Source organism: Myotis daubentonii, chromosome 9, assembly GCF_963259705.1.
Source record: "Myotis daubentonii chromosome 9, mMyoDau2.1, whole genome shotgun sequence".
NCBI classification, from domain to species: domain Eukaryota; kingdom Metazoa; phylum Chordata; class Mammalia; order Chiroptera; family Vespertilionidae; genus Myotis; species Myotis daubentonii.
Genome location: NC_081848.1, coordinates 10,238,426 through 10,260,981, shown reverse-complemented (window position 1 = coordinate 10,260,981; position 22,556 = coordinate 10,238,426). Strand labels below are relative to the sequence as shown.

General features: G+C 42.6%; 1 protein-coding gene across 3 annotated transcripts in view; it reads right to left on the bottom strand.

The window, feature by feature from the left end:
• Window positions 1-22,556, bottom strand: part of DYNC2H1 (dynein cytoplasmic 2 heavy chain 1) — a 305,024-nt gene that overhangs the window by 26,604 nt on the left and 255,864 nt on the right. For all 3 annotated transcript variants that reach the window (XM_059707923.1, XM_059707921.1, XM_059707922.1), the window contains one exon: window positions 16,479-16,568. In XM_059707923.1, the coding sequence (XP_059563906.1) occupies window positions 16,479-16,568 (90 nt within the window). The remainder of the gene's footprint in view (window positions 1-16,478; window positions 16,569-22,556) is intronic.

Sequence of the window (22,556 nt, the reverse complement as noted above, 5' to 3'; positions counted from 1 at the left end):
TTTGGAAATGAAAACTTGTTTTTATGGTAATTTAACCTTTATTTGTTTTAAACTCCCCATACGGTGCTAACCATTTTATGGAATGTGAATGCCAGAATTATCAGAGTAGAACTCCAGCCATAGGAAAATGAGATGATATTTTCTTGTAAGACATATTTTTAGAAATAGTATTAAATAGACTAGGAAATTTCCCTACACACTGATTTATAAACAGAACTTGATATTGCTAAATGGTATTGTAGAAAAATATATGCACAACATGAACACCGGTATTTATTTCAGTGGAAAAACTATAGATACCACAGTAATCCCCTCCCTTTGCTTATTATTTCTTTAACCTTTATGTCCTAATTTTTCTACATAATATTAGTATTTTCTTCCTGTTTTAACCCTTGGTATAGTGAGTACAGAACCTGCCTCCACAGGGGTGGGAAAGAACATTTTTGATGGATTTGCAAACTCTAGCATTTGTTAGGCATTCTTTATAGCTGCCACTGGTATCTCAAAAGACTAAGATTTATTCTCTATTTATCAGGCAGTTGCAAATAATATAAAAAAAACAATAATTCTCAGTATTTTGGGTCCCACTTTATTGGTTATTATCTGGATCGTCAAAAATATGTGGCAAAAATATTTATCAAAAATGTCAAAATAGCAGAAAAAAACCCAACCCAAATTTTTAACAATATAGGTAAGGAACAAACCAAAAAAACCTCACCCAAATTAATGAGATAATGAAAGCAAACGAAGCATTAATAGTAAACCTAGGTACTTATGAAATTGAAAGCATGTTATACATTTCTCATTGCTTAAAAAAAAAAGTAGCTATGATAAACCTTTTAAGAAGAACAAAGTCTGACCATGTGGTTTAGTAATGAATACAATTCAGGGACAAATTAACGTCTAATATGAATTTGGTAAGAGCATGATGGATACCTAGGAGGCTTACTTCTTTTAACTCTATAAAGTCCACTGGTCTAATTTTAAAAATCAGAACCACTCTCTGATTGGGTTCTGGTAATGGTCCCTCACACTGTGTAGCTGACTAAAAACAGACAACAAAACAAAACTGAGAGAGGCTAGTAAGCCCGGCAAGCGGAATGGAGAAACTGAGACATAGTTTGCAGACATCTAGTAAACCCCATCTTCCCTAAACCAAGGACACTTAAGAACAAATGGTTTGCACTTCTCATCCCCAGCCAGAGGGTAAATAGCTTAAATCACCCAACTCAGGGAGACATATAACAGAAATCCAACTAGTGCCATTTGTGCCAACCACACACACCACGGACAGATAAAGTTAAGGGAGTAAATATCATTCTGGTACATCAGCATAAAGCTAATGAGCATTCTATTCAGATCCTCGCCTAAGACCTCCCATAGATGCCCAGCCTTTACACAAGTTCAAAAGGAAAGTCCTAGCCCCTCTTTCCCTCCCAGGAGCATGCTCAGCACCTTTCCCTTTCCCCTCTGCTTCCCCATGGACGTGCCTCTCCTAAACTCTAAGGGACCCCACAAGGCTTGTAACCAGGGAGCAATGGTCAGCAGCAGATCATCCTGGGCTAAGCCCCTGAACCTGTGCCAAAGGTCCGCTTTTCTCTGACTCCTTACTGAGCCAAAGCAGCCCAGCCTAGGCCCATGTCCCCACCTCGTCCCTCCCCTGTTGCTTCTCGTATCCTAGGCCCTTCCTTATGTCACTGTCTACAGCTTTAATAAACATTCTTTAAATATCACCTGGACTTGTGTTGTGAAATCTTTCCTGCAAAAAGTCCAGAACCGACACAATACCAGATGGCCTTAGGCAGACCCTAGCAGGGCCAGCACCCCTTTCTGGTAACAAAACCTCAAGCTGTACAAAGGAGCTGAGGTAAACTTCAACATCTAGAACTGTTCTGGAATGAAATAGTTTTTGCTAGCTCGTTTATTTTATTAACTTAATAGACATGGTCTTAAATGATGAGAAACAAAATATACGTTTATCTTACCTTTAAAGAGGAAAATCTTTACTCTTCTTCTAACATTAATATATGCACCTATTAGAATACTGGAAAGTCTAGCTAAGCAAGATATTTTTACTTTGAAAATAAAAATCAAGACCATTAATCTGGGTTTCTAGACTCAATGTTTGACTCAAGGAAGTGTTATTTTTCAATAGAATCTTGTGATTTTCTTTCATCACCTTGTAGAGAAAACTTTGGGGGGAAAAATTGATTACCTTTGTTGTTTTATTGGCTTTTCCAAAGACAGGAATGAGTTAAGTTGCATGGATTAAACCCAAACAGGGTTCATGAAGACCTGAACTACCATGAGAAACATGGTTACTAAGAATGGCCTTTTGCAGAGTACTTAATTTTTAGTGTGACAAACCAAGGATCTATGCAGTTCACCCTATTTGCATGTCTCTTCCTAATGATTAATTATAATTCATAATTTATGATTAGTCCAAGTTTCTATTTAAAGCCAATCCTTCCATTTGTGTACAGGGACCTTTTTTTTTTTTTTTTAATCCTCTCCAGAGGATATTTTTCCATTGATTTTTACAGAGTGAAAGACAGAGGGAAAGACAAGACAGAGAGAAATATCAATGTGTGAGAAACACATCAATTGGCTGCCTACTGCATATGCCCTGACCAGGGCCTGGGTGGGTAGGAGCCCACAACCAAGGTATGTGCCTTTGACAGGAATTGAACCAGGGACCCTTCAGTCAGCAGGCCTATGCTCTATCCACTGAGACAAACCAGCTAGGGCTAAGGACCTTTTTTTTTCTTTCTTTCTAAGAATTCCCCTTCTAAAATGATTTCATTTTTTTTTCTTGTATTGTTAATTTTTCCATCTTTATTGGATACAGATATGGTGAAATATCCCCCATATTAAAAATCAGACATAACCAAAACTAAATAAAAAACACTCCCTTGGTCCTTTACCCCATCTGCTACCATCTTATCTATCTGTGCCACCCATAACAAAACTTAAAAAACTGTCTAATCTCACTTATGGTGTTTGACACAGTTGATGACTTTGACTCTTAAAACACTCTTCTTTCACTTCTTTCTTTAAAATATATTTTTATTGATTTTTTACAGAGAGTAAGGAGAGGGATAGAGAGTTAGAAACATCAATCAGCTGCCTCCTGCACACTCACTACTGGGTATGTACATGCCCTGACCAGAATCGAACCTGGGGCCCTTCAGTCCGCAGGCCGGTGCTCTATCCACAGAGCCAAACCAGTTAGGGCTCTTCTTTCACTTCCTGATCACCTCAGTTTCCAAGTCTTCTGTCTTCCTTACTGGTACTATTTGATCTTCATTATTGACTCCTCATCATTACCTGGATTTCTCATGTTGGAGTGTACCAGGGCCCACTATTTGGTCAGTGTTTTGGTTTTAAAGACTACCTTTATATGCTAGTGACTCCCAATTTTAAATCTCTTACTCCAACTTCTATACCCTCCATCTAATTCTATGACATTTTCCTCATAATGTCAAAAATTTATCTAAGCTTAAAATACTCAAATCGGAACTCTTAATTTGTAAAAGCATCTTCTTCTTCCCTAAGAAACCTGCTCTATCACCTTGAACTCAGTGGGGGGAAAAATCAACCAATTGCTCAGGCCAAAACTTAGAAATCATTCTTCACATCTCTCTCTGATGTCCCACAGACCTAATATAAAAACTTACCTTTTCTTCCTTCCACCCTCCCCCCCCCCAATTTTTTTAAAATCCTCACCTGACGATATAGTTTATTGATTTTTAGAGAGAGAGGAAGGGGAGAGAGAAACATCAATGTGATAAAGAAACATCAACCAGTTGCCCCCTGTATATACCCCGACTGAGGATTGAACCTGCAAACGAGGTATGTATCCTGACTGGAAATTGAACCTGCCACTGTTTGGTGTATGAGACAAAGTTCCAACCAGCTGAGTCACCCGACCAGGGCAAAATTTACCATAATTTACCAAAATTTACCTTTACATCCATCACCCTAATCCAAAACACCATCATAACCTCACTTGGATTAATGTATTCTCCACGCACCAACAGAATAAGTGTTTAATCCTCTAATCGCAACCATCCACTGATTTCCCATTCACCCAGACTAAATTTAAAGTCTCTTACCAAAGCCTCCAAGAACCTATGGCATGGTCCCTGGCAATCCATTTACCCTCATTTCCAGTAGCACTGTTCTTAATGTATATGTTCTAGCCACCCTGGCTTCCTTTTTATTCCTTAAGCAAGGAAAGCACATTCTTTTCTTAAAATTTTGCATTTGCCAGTCTCTCTGCCTAGATTTATTTTCACCTGATATGTTCATGGTTTGCTCTGTTATTTTATTTAAGTCTCTGTTTAGATATTGCCCATTAAGAGCGGCCTTATTACCTGACAACTCAAACTAAAGTGCTACCCCCTCCTACCCACACACTTTCCAGCTCCGTTAATCTACATTTTTCATTATAGATTAAATGAAAAACTTAATGATAACCTAATGATAATGATGATAAATATCAGGCAACATCTGATATTTATTAGAAATAAAGTCCAAGTTTGCTTCAATATTTGAACAACATCTATTATTTGCTTCACTTTCTGGTTGGCTCAATAAATAAATGCCTACTTTAAAAATGTTCTGACATTCTATAAATCAGCGGTTCTCAACCTGTGGGTCGCGACCCCTTTGGGGGTCGAACGACCCTTTCACCGGGGTCACCTAAGACCATCAGAAAACACATATATAATTACATGTTGTTTTTGTGATTAATCACTATGCTTTCATTATGTTCAATTTGTAACAATGAAAATACATCCTGCATATCAGATATTTACATTATGATTCATAACAGTAGCAAAATTACAGTTATGAAGTAGCAACGAAAATAATTTTATGGTTGAGGAACATGAGGAACTGTATTAAAGGGTAGCGGCATTAGGAAGGTTGAGATCCACTGCTATAAATAAATAACATAAATATTTGTATAAGCACAAATGTTACTACCCTATCTAATAAGTGTAATAAAGTTACTAATGTCAACAAGGCATGACATTTAGATTTATTTAAAATATTAGATTCTTTACTATCATATTTAGATAGGCAGTTTTATATGCCACTTAGAGTAAAAATAACACCTTATGTGCTTACAGGTTAAGCTATTTTAGTCTAAATTATAGTTATGTATTTATTATTGTAAGAGTAAAATTTTAAAAATAATGATTATAAAAACTTAACTTTATGTTAAAAAAATTAAGAACTCTATAGAGTTCAACAGAGAAAGAGATTAATAATAATACAAATATTAAAAGAGAATGCAGCCCTGCCAGTTTGGCTCAGTGGATAGAGCACTGGTCTACAGACTGAAAGGTGCCAGGTTTGATTCCGGTCAAGGGCACATGCCCACGTTGTAGGCTCGATCCCTAGTAAAGAGCATGAAGGAGGCAGCAGACAAATGATTCTCTGTCATCGTTGATGTTTCCATTTCTCTCTTCCTTTCCCTTCCTCTCCGAAATCAATAAAAACATTTTTTAAAAGAGAATGCAGTAAGTGGATAAGAGTAAGGAATAATGTTAGAAGGATGTCAGTCAAGAAATGGTGATAAAAATTTAACTAACACAAAGTATAATAAAAAGTATTTGGCTATGCTGAAATCTAGATTTTTGTAAAATTGTTTGACATATTTATGTTGCCAACATTAGATAAAATTACTTTTAAGAACAAAATTTACTGTCGGTTATTTAGTTCTACATAACTATGAATACCTCAAGGGGAAGCCCTATCTTGTGAGGATGAAATAAAAATGAAATATCTCAAAAGGAATATCCTTGCCATCTCAAAATTTCTCAAAGAGAAAAAATATTCTGTGGATATTATCCACAAAAATATTCAGTATAAACAACCTTCAATCCAGATATATAAACAGAAAGAAAAAAAAAACTGGGTACATCAAAAATTTATTTTCACACTTATAAAATATCAAAACAAGACATTAAAAAGAATACTCATTTAGGAGCAATTTTTTTAAATTGAAATTTTGCATCCATGAAGGTTTTAAAAAAAGCTTGACAAAATCATTGATATAGATTAAAACCATTTTCAGGACACAAAATACAAAGATTTTGAGATTTGTTTAAGCTGTGGATCCTATATTCAAGGTTCTTTCTAGCAAACATATTATTGAAATACATTTTCCTAAACTACTGTACCATATACAAATAGCTATCAACAGTTGCAAATAGCTATCAACAAAGTGAATGTGTACAGGATGCAACCTGTCCATGTTTCTCTCTCACATCGATGTTTCTCTCTCCTTTCCTCTATCTAAAATCAATAAAACATCCTAAGGTAAGGATTAAAAAAATATGGCTGCACGAACCAAGGAAAGCCTTGAAGCACTATTTTTAAAATAAGGGCAACAATATAGCAGATATTACTAACAGAATCACTCTTTACTTGAAAATTAGTTAGAAACATCTATCTAACTAAATCTTTTACAAGATTACAAGAAAGTAATCTTGCTAGAACCTGCTGATTCTTTAAGGAGCCAAACTTGCCATAAGAGTTTAAGTATTCTCTGCACGTTTTCTGCTGTAAAGACCCACTTATTATGCTAGCCCAGGAGGAGGATGAAATTGCTATGCAAGTGATGAAAGCTGAGATGCAGATAAAAATTCAGGGAAGATTTTGTTATGTTGAAAGCCAATTATGCTGCTGTACTGTCACATTTCTAGAACCAAGATTTATCTTCTGCGAAAAGAACAAATAGCATGGTTTATGGGATTGCTTCTATAACACTGAGATCATCACAGACCATAGACTACTGTTTAATATTCTAAACGTGCAAGGTAGTTGGCCATAGGCAGAATTTATTAGCTCACAGTGTTTTGAGAAATTACTGTTCCTATATAAAATTTGATGCCAAAAATTTTGTGATACTACTGCTATAGTAATATCTATATTTTACTGGATAAAATTTCAGATATATATGGCAAGTTCATTTTATGATGATAATAATCCAGTTTAAAGTTTGGCTGTATATTAATCTTAAATCTCAGGTTTTGGGCCATGATGTATTTTTCTATGCAATTCCAATATTAATATACTTATCTGTTTATAGTATCTATCACCTTCACTAAATATAGAGATTCCTGTTGGCAAGAATCTCATGTTTTCTTCTCTGCTGTGAATTTCCAGCACTTTGAGAGGTGGGTGACACATAATAAAAGCTTAATAAATATTCACTGTATGAATAAATTAATTAACATATAAAGAACATACATCTATAGATCTTCTAGTTGAATATAGTATGTAAAAATAGGATGATGGGAGTTTTAGAACAGATACAGACTGCTTTTCCAATTTTGCTGTAAGTCTTTTTATGAATGATTTTATTATCTACTATGTGTAAATACTGTTCTGAGGACTGTGAGAGTTACTAAGATGAGTTGGGAAAATAAAGAGTTTTCTTTTTCAAGAATGCAAACTACTGCAGAACCTTCAAAAATAGAGTAAGGCACCTCAGAAAAATAAATAAAAAACAAACTGTAATTTAAATAAGATTACTCTTAAAATTTTGAATCTTAAGATAAAATAAAAATCTTCAAATGTTAGATTGCAGAGTAGGGTATAAACCAGAATTTTCATTGGATAGGTTTAGATAGAAACTAAAATCTCAGAAATATATCATGGGTACTATAGATACACCTTGGGAGGTTAAATCACGATGATTGGGAAACATGAAATAGGTTTATGTCAGTTTGTTTGAGAATAACCCAAAGATTGACTGAATCATTCATTTATTCAACAGAAATCTATTGAAAAACCTTCTGTGCAAGCCAGTGTTCTACACTTTTGGATAGAACAGTGAATGAACAAAAATATCTGCCCTTATGAAGCTTTCATTTTAGTGGAAGAATACAGAAAAAAATAAATAAAGTAAAATGTAAAGAATAATAGAAATTTAGGCTATGAAGAAAAGTAAAGGAAAGAGGATAAAAGTACCAAAGAAGGGGCAGGTTGCAATTTGGAATAGGATGATCAAAGAAGGCATCACTGAGAAGGCGATGTGTGAGCCAAGACCTGCAGGAGGTAAGAAAACTTTCTGGCAGATTTCTGGGGAAGTGCAGTCCAGGTAGAGGAAACAGCAAGGCTAAAGTTCTTAAGAGGGCGTGTGCCAGGTTGTTCACTGAATAGCAAGGACACAGCAAATGAGTGAGCAAAAAGGAGGAGAGGAAATTAAGAGGGGCAATGAGCCGAATCTTAACTTGTAAGTTGTTGTAAAATTTTTGTTAAATGAATGTGCTGAGAAGTCAGGGGGACATTCTCTAAAGGGGTGATATAATCTGACTTATGCCTTAACCAGAACATTTAGGCTGCTCGGTTGAGAACTAATCAGAAAGGGGACAAGGGTGAAAGCAAGGACCAGTTAGGCAGCAGCAGCATTAATAATGACTCCAATCGGGCAGGATGGAGGGGTGTAAGAGATCAACCAAAGGACTTGTATGCATGCATATAAGCATAACCAATGGACATAAGACACTGGGGGGTAGGGGAGGCCAGGGGATTGTCAAGGGCGGGGGGAAAAAAGGGACTCATATGTAATACCCTTTGTAAGACTGTAAGCAATAAAATAAAATTAAAAAAAAATGACTCCAATCAAGGGAGTAGCAGTGAAAGTGGTGAGAGATATCGCTGAATATATTTTGAACATAGAGGCAAGATGATTTTTTTCTGGTAGAATGGATGCAGAATACGCAGAAGAGTTTACAATGGTTCCAAGACTTCTGGCCCATGCCACAGAAAGAGTGGAGCTGTCATTTACTTTTCTGGGTATAACTGTGGGTAGTACAAGTCTTTTGGTAAAGGGGTGGAGTTCAGTTTGGAATATGTTCAGTTTGAGATGTTGATTAAACATCCAAGTGAAAATACTGAGTATGCACCAGAGTTAGGAAAGAGCTATAAATCTAAGGATAATCAAAGTTAGATGGGATTCAAGATTGTGCGATCACTGGATGGAGTATAGGTAGAAAGAATCAGAGGACTGTGCTCCAAAAAATCCAGCATTAGAGATGATGTCGAAGACAAGCCAGTGAAGCAGACAGATAAGAAAATAGAAGAGTATGGTGACCAGGAGGCCAACTTATAAAAAGGATTCGGGGGCAAAAGGTGAATGCTAAAGTTTGATAAAAACTCCAGCATTTCATCATGAAAGGGCACTTCAGTGTGAATGCTCTCATTTTCCATATAATTTTCATACACTATTTAATTACTCTTGAATTTGATGTTTTATTTTTACCATCTTTAAAACTAGAAATAATATCCACCTCGTTATAAATATTACTACATTTAATGTAAAGTGCATTTATGCCTGACATCCAAAATGTGCTGTTCTTACGAATGTTCATTTTTCTCCTTCCATACTTCATTTGATCACTTAAAATTTTTGAATATATGTTTGAAGTGGTGTATTGAAATAAAAGAAAATTACGTGAAGCTCAAATTTAAGTAACTACTATATTTTACTGCTAGGGAAATAAGAAGAGCTATAAATATGGACCCAAAAAGGGCATAATGAGACACAGTGCTGATTTAGAAATGCTAGTCTGGCTCCTTAGAGATTGTCGGGGTTCAAGAGGAAGAAGTAAGAGCTAGAGGCTCACATATTTTTTTACCTTCAGTCTCTCTGAAGTGGGCAACGAAAGTAAAATGCAATGTAAAAAGCGTTTAAAAAGCAATATACGTGGCTAAGGTAACAATAAAAATCTTAGTAGACATTCTAGAAACTGTGAGGCTGAATATTAATTTGAACAAAAGACAAAATGCAGCACCTAAAAAGAGCCTTAGGAAAACACGAGTGAAGGAGGTGTAGGGGCTGATGCCTACACTTGGGGAAACCTGCTCCCCAGCATTGCAGGGGGGCGGGATTTGAAGGGAGCTGCACAACAGCACCGTCGGGTACACAGTGCCCCAAACTTAGGCCTAAAGCAGACGTAACTCAGGCCATCGCAGGGACCAATCTGGGGGGAGTGGATACAAGGAGACAACCTACGTGATTCTAGGTTGCAGTACTACTGCTATTTACTCCTATAGTACTGTACTTTCTCCAGCATTTTAATTGTTGTTACTTATTCCGTTATCTTTCTTCCCTGATAAATTGTAAGGATAGTTCATGTGTCATACTGACTGGCGTTTTATTAATAACAACAACAACTAACTCTATTTATTACTTCAATCTCCCCAGACTTCAAGGTCCCTAATGGGTGATATCAACACTAATAAAAGAGAAAAATGGTAATTGGCGTACGTGCTACACTTTTCATTGGCTAATCAGGGCTATATGCAAATTAACTGCCAACTAAGATTGGCAGTTAACTGCCAACTAAGATTGGCAGTTAACTGCCAACTAAGATTGGCAGTTAATTTGCATATGTAGGCACAATGCAGGGAGGCGAAAGGGAAAGCAGGAAGAAGCCCCCTGCCACTGACAGTGATCAGAAACCCAGGGGGGAGCTAAGAGCTGGGGGGCAGGGCAAAGGCGGCCCTGGGGCCGCCTTTGCCCTGCCCCCCAGCCATGATCAGAGAATCAGGTGCCTTTTCCGCCCTGGCCAGTGATAGCAGGAAGTAGGGGTGGAGCCAGCGATGGGAGCTGGACATGGTCGAAGCTGGCAGTCCCAGGAGCTAGGGGTCCCTTGCCTGGGCCTAAAGCGAAGCCCACGATCGTGGGGCCGCTGCAGCTGCGGGTCCCCGCTGCCCGGGCCGGACGCCTAGGCCAGAGGTGTCCTGCAGGGGCAGGGGCGGAGCCCGCGCGATCGTGGCACCCCCCGCTGCCACTGCAGGTCCCCGCTGCCCGGGCCGGACGCCTAGGCTAGAGGCGTCAGGCCTGGGCAAGGGGCCGATCCTGCGATTGGAGGGTGATGGGGGTCAACGCCTGAGGGCTCCCAGTATGTGAGAGGGGAGAGGCTGGGCTGAGGGACACTCCCCCCACACACACCCAGTGCACGAATTTCGTGCACTGGGCCCCTAGTAAACAATAAGATCCCATCATAAGAAGGACGGATGGCAGGATTTGGCACTATGTAAATGTACCAACCACTGGCTGGCTTGAGTTGGGCCAAAAGAATTGAGTAGACTTGAAGAAGTCACTATAAATTTTGAAATGAAAAACATGGACCCTAAGCAGAAACCCAATAAAAAAAAAATGAGCATGAAAGCTTGCCATTGATACATGGTACTCCAAGTCGGGTTAGCAAAGGTACAAAGGGGAGATATTTAGGAGTCCACTAAATATGTCTAGAATACTGGATCTGTTCAGCATATTCAACTCTGTGTAACGGTACAGGGTATTTAAAAAACCTCACACTTAATTAACTAACTAACCAAGAGTTAAAAATAAGATATACTGCCCAAACCGGTTTGGCTCAGTGGATAGAGCGTCCGCCTGTGGATTGAAAGGTCCTAGGTTCAATTCCGGTCAAGGGCATGTACCTGGGTTGCGGGCACATCCCCAGTAGGAGATGTGCAGGAGGCGGCTGATCGATGTTTCTCTCTCATCGATGTTTCTAACTCTCTATCTCTCTCCCTTCCTCTCTGTAAAAAATCAATAAAATATATTTTAAAAAATAAATAAAAATAAGATATACTAATAAAACGTATAGTCTCAAATATTAATAGTTTCATATTTAAGCATGTTACAGGCAACAGCAGTTTCAGTTCTCCTTTTTGCCAGCCTCAATCATAGGAATGTAGCAGATGCTTATGGCTAGCCAGGCCTGCAACTTCCTGTCCCCAGATATTAGCAATAAAACCTGCACAGAGAAAAAAATGCTAGATGCTGACACATACAAAAGAGAACATCAAAACCACCCAACATCTGAACATGAAACTACAAGTTGCCAGAATTCTTTAGTTCCCTGCTTCCCACAACCTCCCTATAAAGAAACCCTTTGCCTACCCTGAAATATTAAGATAGGCTTTGGGACAAGAGTCGCCCATCTTCTCAGGTGACTGGCATTTGAATAAATCTTTTTCTTTTTTTTTTCACCAGAATCTGTCTCACAAGTTTGGCTTTGGTGGCAGCATGCAGTCAAACCTTAGTTTCAGTTACAACTGGGTACTGGAGATGAAGGTCTATGGATCCTAGCTTAGAATCAATTCATGAGCTAGGCTGGAACAAAAACTGGAGATGTAGAGTCAAGGAATCCAACTGTGAAAATCTGAGAATACGAAGACAGAGAAAACAATAGCAAATGCTGGCACCATGAGATTTATGAACTGGATACAGGACATGCTGAAATTTAAAATAATCAACACGAAGAATCAGCATATACTGGGGAAATGGGTTATAGGAGCTATTCTGCAGCCCAACAGAAAAAAAGAGAGAGGAAATCAGGAACCAAAGAAACTTTCCTAAGATGTTATTTCTGAAGAATAGGCAGAAAATTTGAAGCTGGGAAAATAATTCCAGGGTTACAATAGGAAATAACTTATCTAGTCGATTTATTTGTTCATTCCTTAGTTCATTCATCTATTAGCAGACAGTATACTGGGTACTGGAAATACAGTGAAAAAAAAAAAAGATCTTGCTCTAAGATCTTACGGAGTGGAGAATATAGAATACAAGACTCTCTTTGGCTGAGATTCTTTGAGTACCTAAGGGTTCTTTGGCTTTCTCTAAATTACCAGCATTCAGAGGAGAGTCTTAAACCTTATTCCAACTAAGATTCTATCCATATTGGGAAATGATCCCTCTAAAGCAGCGGTTCTCAACCTGTGTGTCACGGCCCCTTTGGGAGTTGAAAGACCCTTTCACAGGGGTCGCCTAAGACCATCGGAAAACACATATATAATTACATATTGTTTTTGTGATGAATCACTATGCTTTAATTATGTTCAATTTGTAACAATGAAATTGGGGGTCACCACAACATGAAGAACTGTATTAAAGGGTCGGGGCATTAGGAAGGTTGAGAACCTTTTCGCCTTAGGATCAAATATAATTCCTTAATATATTATCATGGCTTAGCCCTTCCTGCCCCTCCAGCTTACTCTTTGAATCTCCCCCCACCCCCCAACCCCTTCTCGCTCTCTATGCTCTCCTTTTAGTTACTTGAAAGCACAAGACTTATTCTTGACTCTAGCCTTTCTCTTGTTTGGCACATTCTTCCCTCTCTTCCTCGCTCGGTCTGTTTCTACTAAGTTCTCCACTTAAGCATCACTTCCCTGATCTCATGTAGGTTAGGTGCTCCTGTTATTTGCTCCCACAAACTTCCTTTTCCAGGAAGTTTATTTTTATTCAGTTTTTTATCTCTTCTGATAAACTCTAAGAATAGCTCCTTGGGACATGATATATATTTATTTTTTAAAAAATACATTTTATTCTTTTTTTTTACAGAGAGGAAGGGAGAGGGATAGAGAGTTAGAAACATCGATGAAAGAGGAACATCCATCAGCTGCCTCCTGCACACTTCCCACTGGGGATGAGCCCGCAACCAAGGTACATGCCCTTGACCGGAATCGAACCTGGGACCCTTCAGTCTGCAGGCCGACGCTCTATCCACTGAGCCAAACCAGTTAGGGCAGATATATATTTATTTTATTTATCATTCTACATTCAGTCACCTCAGCAGTGTTTGACACCAAGATAGGAACTATGGTAAATCAATTTACTAACCACTCCATCTCCAGTACTTTATTCAGAGCATAGCATAAAATAGCTGTGTACAACATTTTTGACTCAATGAATAAATAAATGAATGCCACCCGTAATCCCAGTCAGTCTCACCTTATTCTCACAAAACCTCTGTAATGAACAGGCACTATGCATGACACTCTCAGTAGCTTGCTCTGTTTCCCTATATATTATGCCTTAAAATGAAAGGCTCTGGGATTTTAAACTTCATCTGGAACTGGGCTCAAGCTGCTGTATACTTGTTTGGATTCAGTCTGATCCTTATCCTATATAATAAAGAGCTAATATGCTAATTAGGCTGGATGGTGGAACGACCTTCCGGAACAACCAGTGGGCGGGGGGGGTGGGGCCACAGAGCTGTGAGGCAGCCGGGGCCATTAGGCAGCCTAGCATGAATTTCATGCATCGGGCCTCTAGTACTTTCATAAGAACCCCAAAGCAGGCATTTTCCTTTAATAATAGGACTTCTAATTTTCCCTGTCTACCATGCTCTCATTCCTTTCTTTCACACCTAAGTAGCTACATTGCTCCTCTAAACATCACCAGCTGCTCTGATATGTATCTATGAAACAGAGAAAGCACATATGTAAACAAAGCTCCTAGCAGACCCTGAAACGGATGGCAAGTGAGCCCCAAACTTTAAAGCTTAACCTTAGGGAAGTAGATATCTTTGTACATTTATAATTGAAAAAATATTAAGGTCTGAAAACAAAACAATAAAAAGAAACCCTAAGTGGTGATAGAAATAATGAATATTACATATTTCCTGTTTGGAAAGATAGAAAATAAGCTATGATTAAGCCTGAAAGTTATTTGAGGGTTAGGTGGGTATGTCACATTACAATAAAGGCTAAATGGCTAGAAAGCTTTTAAGAAAATTACACTATAGAATATTTTTCAGTTTTGATGACCAGTATTCAATACATTCAATATGAATAATCATGTCAGAAAAACATAAAAATGTACGTAAAATTCTTTTCAATATTAATTTCAGTATCAACAATATATCACTATGTACACATAGTATAAATATTAAGTGAACTTAAAACACACGGTGTAATATAGGATACTAGTTGCAGCAAATATAGTTTTTGCTCTTTATAAAAATAATCTAAAAAAAGCAAACAATACTGACATATATATATGAACTTATAAATTATCATAGCTGTGCAATTATAACATACAAGACCTTCAGAGAATTTCTATATTCTTCTAAGAACACCCATCGGCTATTTGCCCTTCCTCTCTGCCTTCTCCATTCTCCTTCCCTTCTTTCCCCCCAATTTTTCGGCATTTATTGAAAGATGATGTCCAGGCATATACACAGCTAATTGTAACCTCATTTTCATGTCCAGTAACTTTTCCTCCAGTAACACAACAACTTAGAGACTGGTTTTGCTAGAGGCCTAACGAACATTCAGATGAGTCCCGGATCCCATTTGTAGGCTGGCAGGATAGAGTATGAAGAGAGGAAACAACAAAACAGCCCCTGGTGGAGGTGTCTACACAGATGAGAACAGGGATCAAGCTCTGAGGATGGGCCTTCAGTGGCAGAAGGTCAACTTGCTCTGTATTAGAACAGAAGTGAGGAGAGTGGGTTCAACTTAGGTGGGAAGAAGTGCAGGAATTTTCAGGTGGTCATAGTGCATAGCCTGCATTTTCTCTGCAAAGGGAAGGTGTCCTGCTTAGGAAAAGGGGAGGTAGCATGGGGGTCTTCAGAAAAGTAATGAAGGTTTGAAACCTTCATTGTGGAAAACAGCAGCGATGCTCAGGGTACACCCAACGCTGAACCCTTCATATCTGAAGTTCCACTAGCAGAGCTCGGCAGCTGGTGCACTGACAGAGACCGATCCAAGTTGAATGGTTTTCAGGAAAGATAAAGCATGGAGGAAAGTCAGTTATGGTCCTGGGGAGAGACTGGTTTAAGTATGGGCTATGGTTCCATGCAGACCTGGGCAGGATCAGGAAAGAGACAAACTGGGAGAACACTGAGCAGAAAGGGTCTGGAAAGTCTAAGGCAGCGAGAAAGTAAGAGGGAAATGTGCTTGTGGTAAAGGAGGGATATGTACCTTCTAGGGTTCAGTGATGCAGCACAATGAGTGATGACAAGGTTAAAGATGCTGACAGGAGTGCGCACGCCTAACAAAAGCATGGGTGAAGACGGCTGCACCTGGAAGGACACTAATCAAGTTACTCATATGATATTAGAAGTTGATGTGATTTAAAAAAGGCTGTTTGTGAAACAGGTGCCACAGCAGAGGATGAAGTACTCAGACATCAATGCAAAACCACAGGCAAGGGGATACACTGCATGCACCAACCAACGTGCACCATTTGTTATTATTAAAATAAAATCACTCTTCTTCCCTCTACATCATCCCTGTTCTATTGAATTTTCCTGCAGTTACCTAATGGGATCACTCTGAAAAATAATTGATCAATTTGAGGGGAAAAAAGAAAAAGCAGCTCTCTATTGGGGAGTGAGAGGGGCTGAAGAGAGAGGAATAACATTCCCTAAAGGAAATCAGTCACAGCTGAGTCAGTTTCAGTTATTCTCTGTATAATCCATCTGTATTGTAGACTTTTCTCTAAATTCTCAAAAATTATGAAAAGACACAATAAGCAGAAAGAATATACTTAAAATGGTATATAAAATAACAGATGAGGAAATAAAAATTAAATGGTTGTTTATGTACAAAATCATAATATTCTCACTAGTTGCTAGCAAAAAAGTTATCTCAATGTGTATGTATAATACAACAATTGCACAGTCATGCAGTGGAGTCACTAAATGATTTAGTCTTACCTGTATTGCAAGGGCACGAGACACAAGCCCTCGGAGGTACTGTAAAGGGTCTTCTGGGCCTTCCCACTTGCTCTGCCATGTGAGAGGACACTGCAATTTAAAAAGGGTCCAAATTAAGCTTATATATATAATCCTATCTAATAATAGAGAAAAACGGTAATTAACCGTAACTTCGCTACCCTTCCCATTGGCTAATCAGCGAGATATGCAAATTAACTGCCAACCAAGATGGCGGCCGGCAGCCAGGCAGCTGAAGCAAACAGGAGGCTTGCTTGTTCCAGTGATAGAGGAAGCCAAGGTTCCCCGCCTGCCGCTGTGGGCCTCTGAGCTGCACTCTAAGCAACTATGTTGCAATTATAGAACCTAAACAATCCCCAGAAACCTGCTTTCAGCTCTCAGAGCTGGAGCGAGAAGGACTGCAACAGTGTTACAATTATAGAACCCAAACAAACCCAGATCCCTGCTTTCAGCAGCCGAGGTCTCAGAGCTGGAGCTGAGCCTCAGAGCTAAACCCTGCTCTGAGCTCCAGTGACAGCCATAGAAGGTAAATAAATCCAGAATTAAAAAAAAAAAAAGAAAAGAAAAAAAGGAGAGGTTGGGAGCTTCAGTCACCCACCAGCCAGAAAACGGCCCTCAGCCCCTCACCCAAACTGACCAGGCATCCCAGTGGGGACCCCAACCCTGAAGGGGGTGTGACCAGCTGCAAACAGCCATCATCCCCTCATCCAGGCTGGCCAGGCACCCCAGTGGGACCCCCACCCTGATCCGGGACACCCTTCAGGGTAAACCAGCCGGCCCCTACCCGTGCACCAGGCCTCTATCCTATATAGTAAAGGGGTAATATGCCTCCCAGCACCGGATCAGCAGAGCCGCGAGGCCTCCCGAACCCAGGATCAGCGGAGCCGCAACGCCTCCTGGCACCGGGATCAGCAGAACCTCCCAGCACCAGAATCAGCGGAGTCGCAAGGCCTCCTGGCACCTGGATCAGCGGAGCAGCAAGGCCTCACTGCCCCTGTGACAAGCGGAGCCACGAGGCCTCCCAGCACTGGGATCAGCGGAGCCACGAGGCCTCCTGGCCCCTGGAGCAGCATGACAGGGGGCAGTGCCCAAACCCCCTGATTGCCCTACGGCTCTGTGTGTGACAGGGGGCTAGGCCACCACCTCCCTATCAGCCCTGCTCTGTTTGTGACAGGGGAAGATGCCCCAACCCCCTGATCGGCCCTGCTCTGTGTGTGATGGGGTGGAGCTGCAACCTCCCCATCGGCCCTACCCTGAGTGTGACGGGGGGGTGCCTCTACCCCTGATCGGCCCTGCTCTGTGGGTGACAGGGGGCGGCACCCCAGCCCCCTGATCCGCCCTGCTGTGTGTGACAGGGGGCGGTGCCCCAACTCCCCTATCGGCTCTACTCTGTGCGTGACGGGGGGAGCTCCCCAACCCCTGATCGGCCCTGCGCTGTGCGTGACAGGGGTGGCATCACAACCCCCTGATCTGCCCTGCTCTGTGCGTGACGGGGTGGCGCTGTAACCTCCCCATCGACCCTGCCTTGAGTGTGACAGGGGGCGGCGCCCCAACCCCCCAATCGGCCCTACCCTGAGTGTGACTGGGGTGGCATCGCAACCTCACAATCCACCCTGCTCTGTGCATGACAGGGGGCGGCACCCCAACTCCCCAATCGGCCCTGCTCTGAGCCCAACCAGGGGCTGCACCTAGGGATTGGGCCTGCCCTCTGCCACCCAGGAAAAGGCCTAAGCCAGCAGGTCGTTATCTCCCTAGGGGTCCCAGACTGTGAGAGGGCACAAGTGGGGCTGATGGACACTCCGCCCCGACAGTGCACAAATTTTTGTGCACTGGGCCTCTAGTATTATATATTTTCAATAGCCAAAATATGGAAGCAACCTAGGTGTCTACAGACAGATGAATGGATAAGGAAGCTGAAATATTCAGCCATAAAAAAGAATGAAATCTTGTCATTTTCAACAACATGGATAGTCCTAGAGAGCATTATGCTAAGTGATAAAAGTCAGACATGGAACAGGAGATACCATGTACATGGTATTAACTTATATGGGGAACCTAAAAAAAAATACAAACAAACTCATATTTACACTAATAAAAGACAAAGATGCAAACTGACCATACCTTTGCTACGCCTTAAGCCACACCACCAGCCAATCAAAGCGACTATATGCAAATTAACCCAACCAAGATGGAGGCCGGCAGCCATGGAGCCAGAGCAGGCAGGAGGCTTGGTTGCTCCAGTGATGGAGGAAGCTAAGCTTCCCGCCTGCCACAGCTGGCTCTGAGCTCCACTCAAGGCAACAAAGTTTCAATTATAAAAGATAAATAAGCCCCAAATACCTCCTTTCAGCCGGTCATGGCCACAGAGCTGGAGCGAGCAGGAGGCTTGGGTTGCCCCTGGCGATGGAGGAAGCCAAGCTTCCCGCCTGCCCTGGCTGGCTCTGAGCTCCACTCAAGGCTCCACCCTTCAATTAAAGAAGGTAAATAAATCCCAGAATGAAAAAAAAAAAAGAAAAAAAGGAGAGGCTGGGAGCTTCTGTCGCCGGGGGGCTTGGCCAGCCTGAAAACGGCCCTCAGCCCCTCACCCAGGCTGGCCAGGCATCCCAGTGGGGACCCCCATCCTGAAGGCGGTGTGACCAGCCTAAAAACAGCCATCAGCCCCTCACCCAGGCTCGCCAGGCACCCCAGTGGAGACCCCCCACCCTGAAGGGGGTGTGACCAGCCTGCAAACACCCATCAGCCCCTCACCCAGGCTGGCCAGGCACCCAAGTGGGACCCCCACCCTGATCCGGGACACCCTTCAGGGCAAACCAGCTGGCCCCCACCCGTGCACCAGGCCTCTATCCTATATAATAAAAAGGTAATATGCAAATTGACCCTAACAGCAGAACGACTGGGAATGACTGGTCAATATGACACACACTGACCACCATGGGGCAGATGCTCAATGCAGGAGCTGTCCCCTGGTGGTCAGTGCACTCCCACAGGGGGAGCTCTGCTCAGCCACAAGCCAGGCTGATGTCTGCCAGAACAGCAGTGGTGGCAGGAGCCTCTCCCGCCTCCTCAGCAGCGCTAAGGATGTCCGACTGCAGCTTAGGTCTGCTCCCTGCTGGCAAGTGGACATCCCCTGAGGGCTGCTGGGCTGCCAGAGGGATGTCTGACTGCCAGCTTGGGCCTGATCCCCCAGGGAGCGGGCCTAAGCCAGCAGGTGGACATCCTCCGAGGGGTCCCAGACTGTGAGAGGGCACAGGCCGGGTTGAGGGACCCCCCCGAGTGCACAAAGTTTTGTGCACCGTGCCTCTAGTGTGTGTGTGTGTGTGTGTGTGTGTGTGTGTGTGTGTGTGTATATATTTGTTAATATATCTCAGGATAGTTTTCCATTGATTTTTAGAGAGAGTAGAAGGGAGTGAGGATGGGGAGAGAGAGAGGAAAAAAAACAAAACACGTTGATTTGAGACACAGTTTTTTAAACCCAAAACACTTTTTAATATTAAATACTAGAGGCCCGGTGCTCCCTGGGGGATTGGGCCTAAGCTGGCAGTCAGACATCCCCCTGGCAGCCCAGGAGCCCTCGGGGGATGTCCACTTGCCAGCGGGGAGCAGGCCTAAGCTGCAGTTGGACATCCTTAGCACTGCTGAAGGGGCAGGAGAGGCTCCCACCACCACCGCTGTACTTGCAACCGTCAGCCTGGCTTGTGGCTGAGCAGAGCTCCACTGTGGGAGCACACTCACCACCAGGGGGCAGTTCCTGCATTGAGAATCTGCCCCATGGTGGTCAGTGTGTGTCATAGTGACCAGTCATTCCCAGTCGTTCTGCTGTTAGGGTCAATTTGCATATTACCCTTTTATTATATGAGTGCCTGGCCAGCCTGGGTGAGGGGCTGATGGCTGTTTGCAGGCTGGTCACACCCCCTTCAGGGTGGGGGGGTCCTGCTGGGGTGCCTGGTCAGTCTGGGTGAGGGGCTGAGGGCCATTTTCAGGCTGGCCACGGCCCCCCAGCGGGGACCCTCACCCCATGAGTGTGTGGCCAGGCTGGGTGAGGGGCTAATGGCTGTTTGCAGGCTGGCCACGGCCCCCGCCCCCGAAGCTCCCAGTGGAGGCTGGCTGGAAGCAGGTATCTGGGATTTATTTGTCTTCTATAATTGAAACTTTGTTGCCATGAGCAGAGGCCTCAGCCGGCTCAGGGCTGGCGGAAAGCTTGGCTTCCTCCATCACCCGAGCAAACAAGCCTCCTGCTTGCTCCAGCTCTGTGGTTGCCGGCTGCCATCTTGGTTGGGTTAATTTGCATATAGTCGCTCTGATTGGCTGGTGGGCGTGGCTTAGGGCATAGCGAAGGTACAGTCAATTTGCATCTTTGTTTTTTATTAGTGTAGTTTGAAATAAAAGTAAACTGTACATAAATTTAGGAAAGATTAATAGGCCCCGGCCAGTGTGGATCAGTGGATAGAACATTGGGCCTGTGCACCGAAGGGTCATGCGTTTGATTTCCAGCCAAGTGCAGGTACCTGGGTTGCAGGTGTTATCCCTGGCCTGGTAGGGGAGTATGCTGAAGGCAACCAATCAGCATGTCTGAGAGACACACATTGATTGATTGCCTTCTGTGTCCTGACTAGGGCCAGGAACAGAACCTACAATCCAGGTTCTTACCCTTAACTTGGAATCGAACCTGTGACCCTTAGGTTCATGGGTCAATGTTCTAACCATTTAGCAACACCAGCCAGGGCAACAAACTCATATTTTCTGAGAATAAACTGATGGTTGCCAGAGGGGGGGATGTGTAAAAAAGGTACAAACTTCCAGGGACCTGGAACGATGATTTAAGGAGGAGACCAAGAAGTGTTTGAATGTGGTTTTAAGGAGTTTAAACTGGAAAGCAATGCTAACCTAAATTAAGCTTTACCCAGCAAAAGTGACACAATCAGACTTGGGTTTTAAAACGATTACCCTAGTGAACTAGGGAGCAGGCTTAGGGGAGTGAAACTGCACTCAGGGAAGTCTGGAAGCTGCTGTAATATACTAGTAGGCATGGACCAATGCGGGCCTGCATGAGAAAGATAACAATAGCAAGCACTTCTGCAGCGCTTACAGGGGCAGGCACTGTTCTAAGCATTTACTTATTGTTAGGTCTGATCACATAATTGAATCAATACCCCCTCCCCTGGGAACTGGCCTTTAGACCGCTTCACAACTGATTCCCTTTCTCTGAGACCACATTCCACTTGCTAAGACCATTATCCTTCCACTCCAGACCTTCCCAGGATCCAGATCTTCCCAGAGAATTCTTCACACAGGAGAGCCTGGCCGGAGTCCTTTAAAACTTCTGACTCCCTGTCCCTGGGTGCTGGCATCATTTGGGGCCCAGCCCATCTGGTATCCAGATGACCTAACAAATTTGTAATTCTTTACCCTTTGGGCCTTGTGTGTTCCTCCTTCAGTGACCCTAACATTTGGTGCCGAAACCCGAGAGGGTTCCATGGGAAAGGGGAGCCATTGCCATGGCTTCAGTCACCCTGCTAGGCAATGGCAGCTCATCCTGGACTTACCTCCAAATCCTACTGAGGGTGACACGATCGCAGGCCTCAGTTAGTCTCCCTCCCTTGTGGGCCCTCCCGAACCAGCCAAGGAGGGTGCCGGATCAGGAACCTCTCCTTTTTCATTGCTGACCCTCCATCCCACACAGGCCAATTTTCCACAGTCTCCAGTCTTCTGGTCTTCTGCCCACTCACTCTCACTGACTTCTCAAAAGTCCTCTCGTCTCGAAAGTCCTAGCGCTGGGCCAGAAGACTCCTTAGCCATTTGACTTTGGGTCCTTCTGGACTGGGGATGCCCAGTCTGGAGGGTCAACCCTCATTTTTCATGGTGATCTGTTTAGTGGTGGGGATGCCTGCCCTAAACAGTCCCATTTGGATTTGTGGCCTGTCACTCACCCTTCCTCTCTCGTGGACCACACTACACTCCCACTGCACACTCATGGGGGAGATCAGGCCCAAGCACCTCATTTTCTTTTGTGTCACTGTTTGGCCACAACATAAACTAGATACTACGTCTCAATGGCCTGAA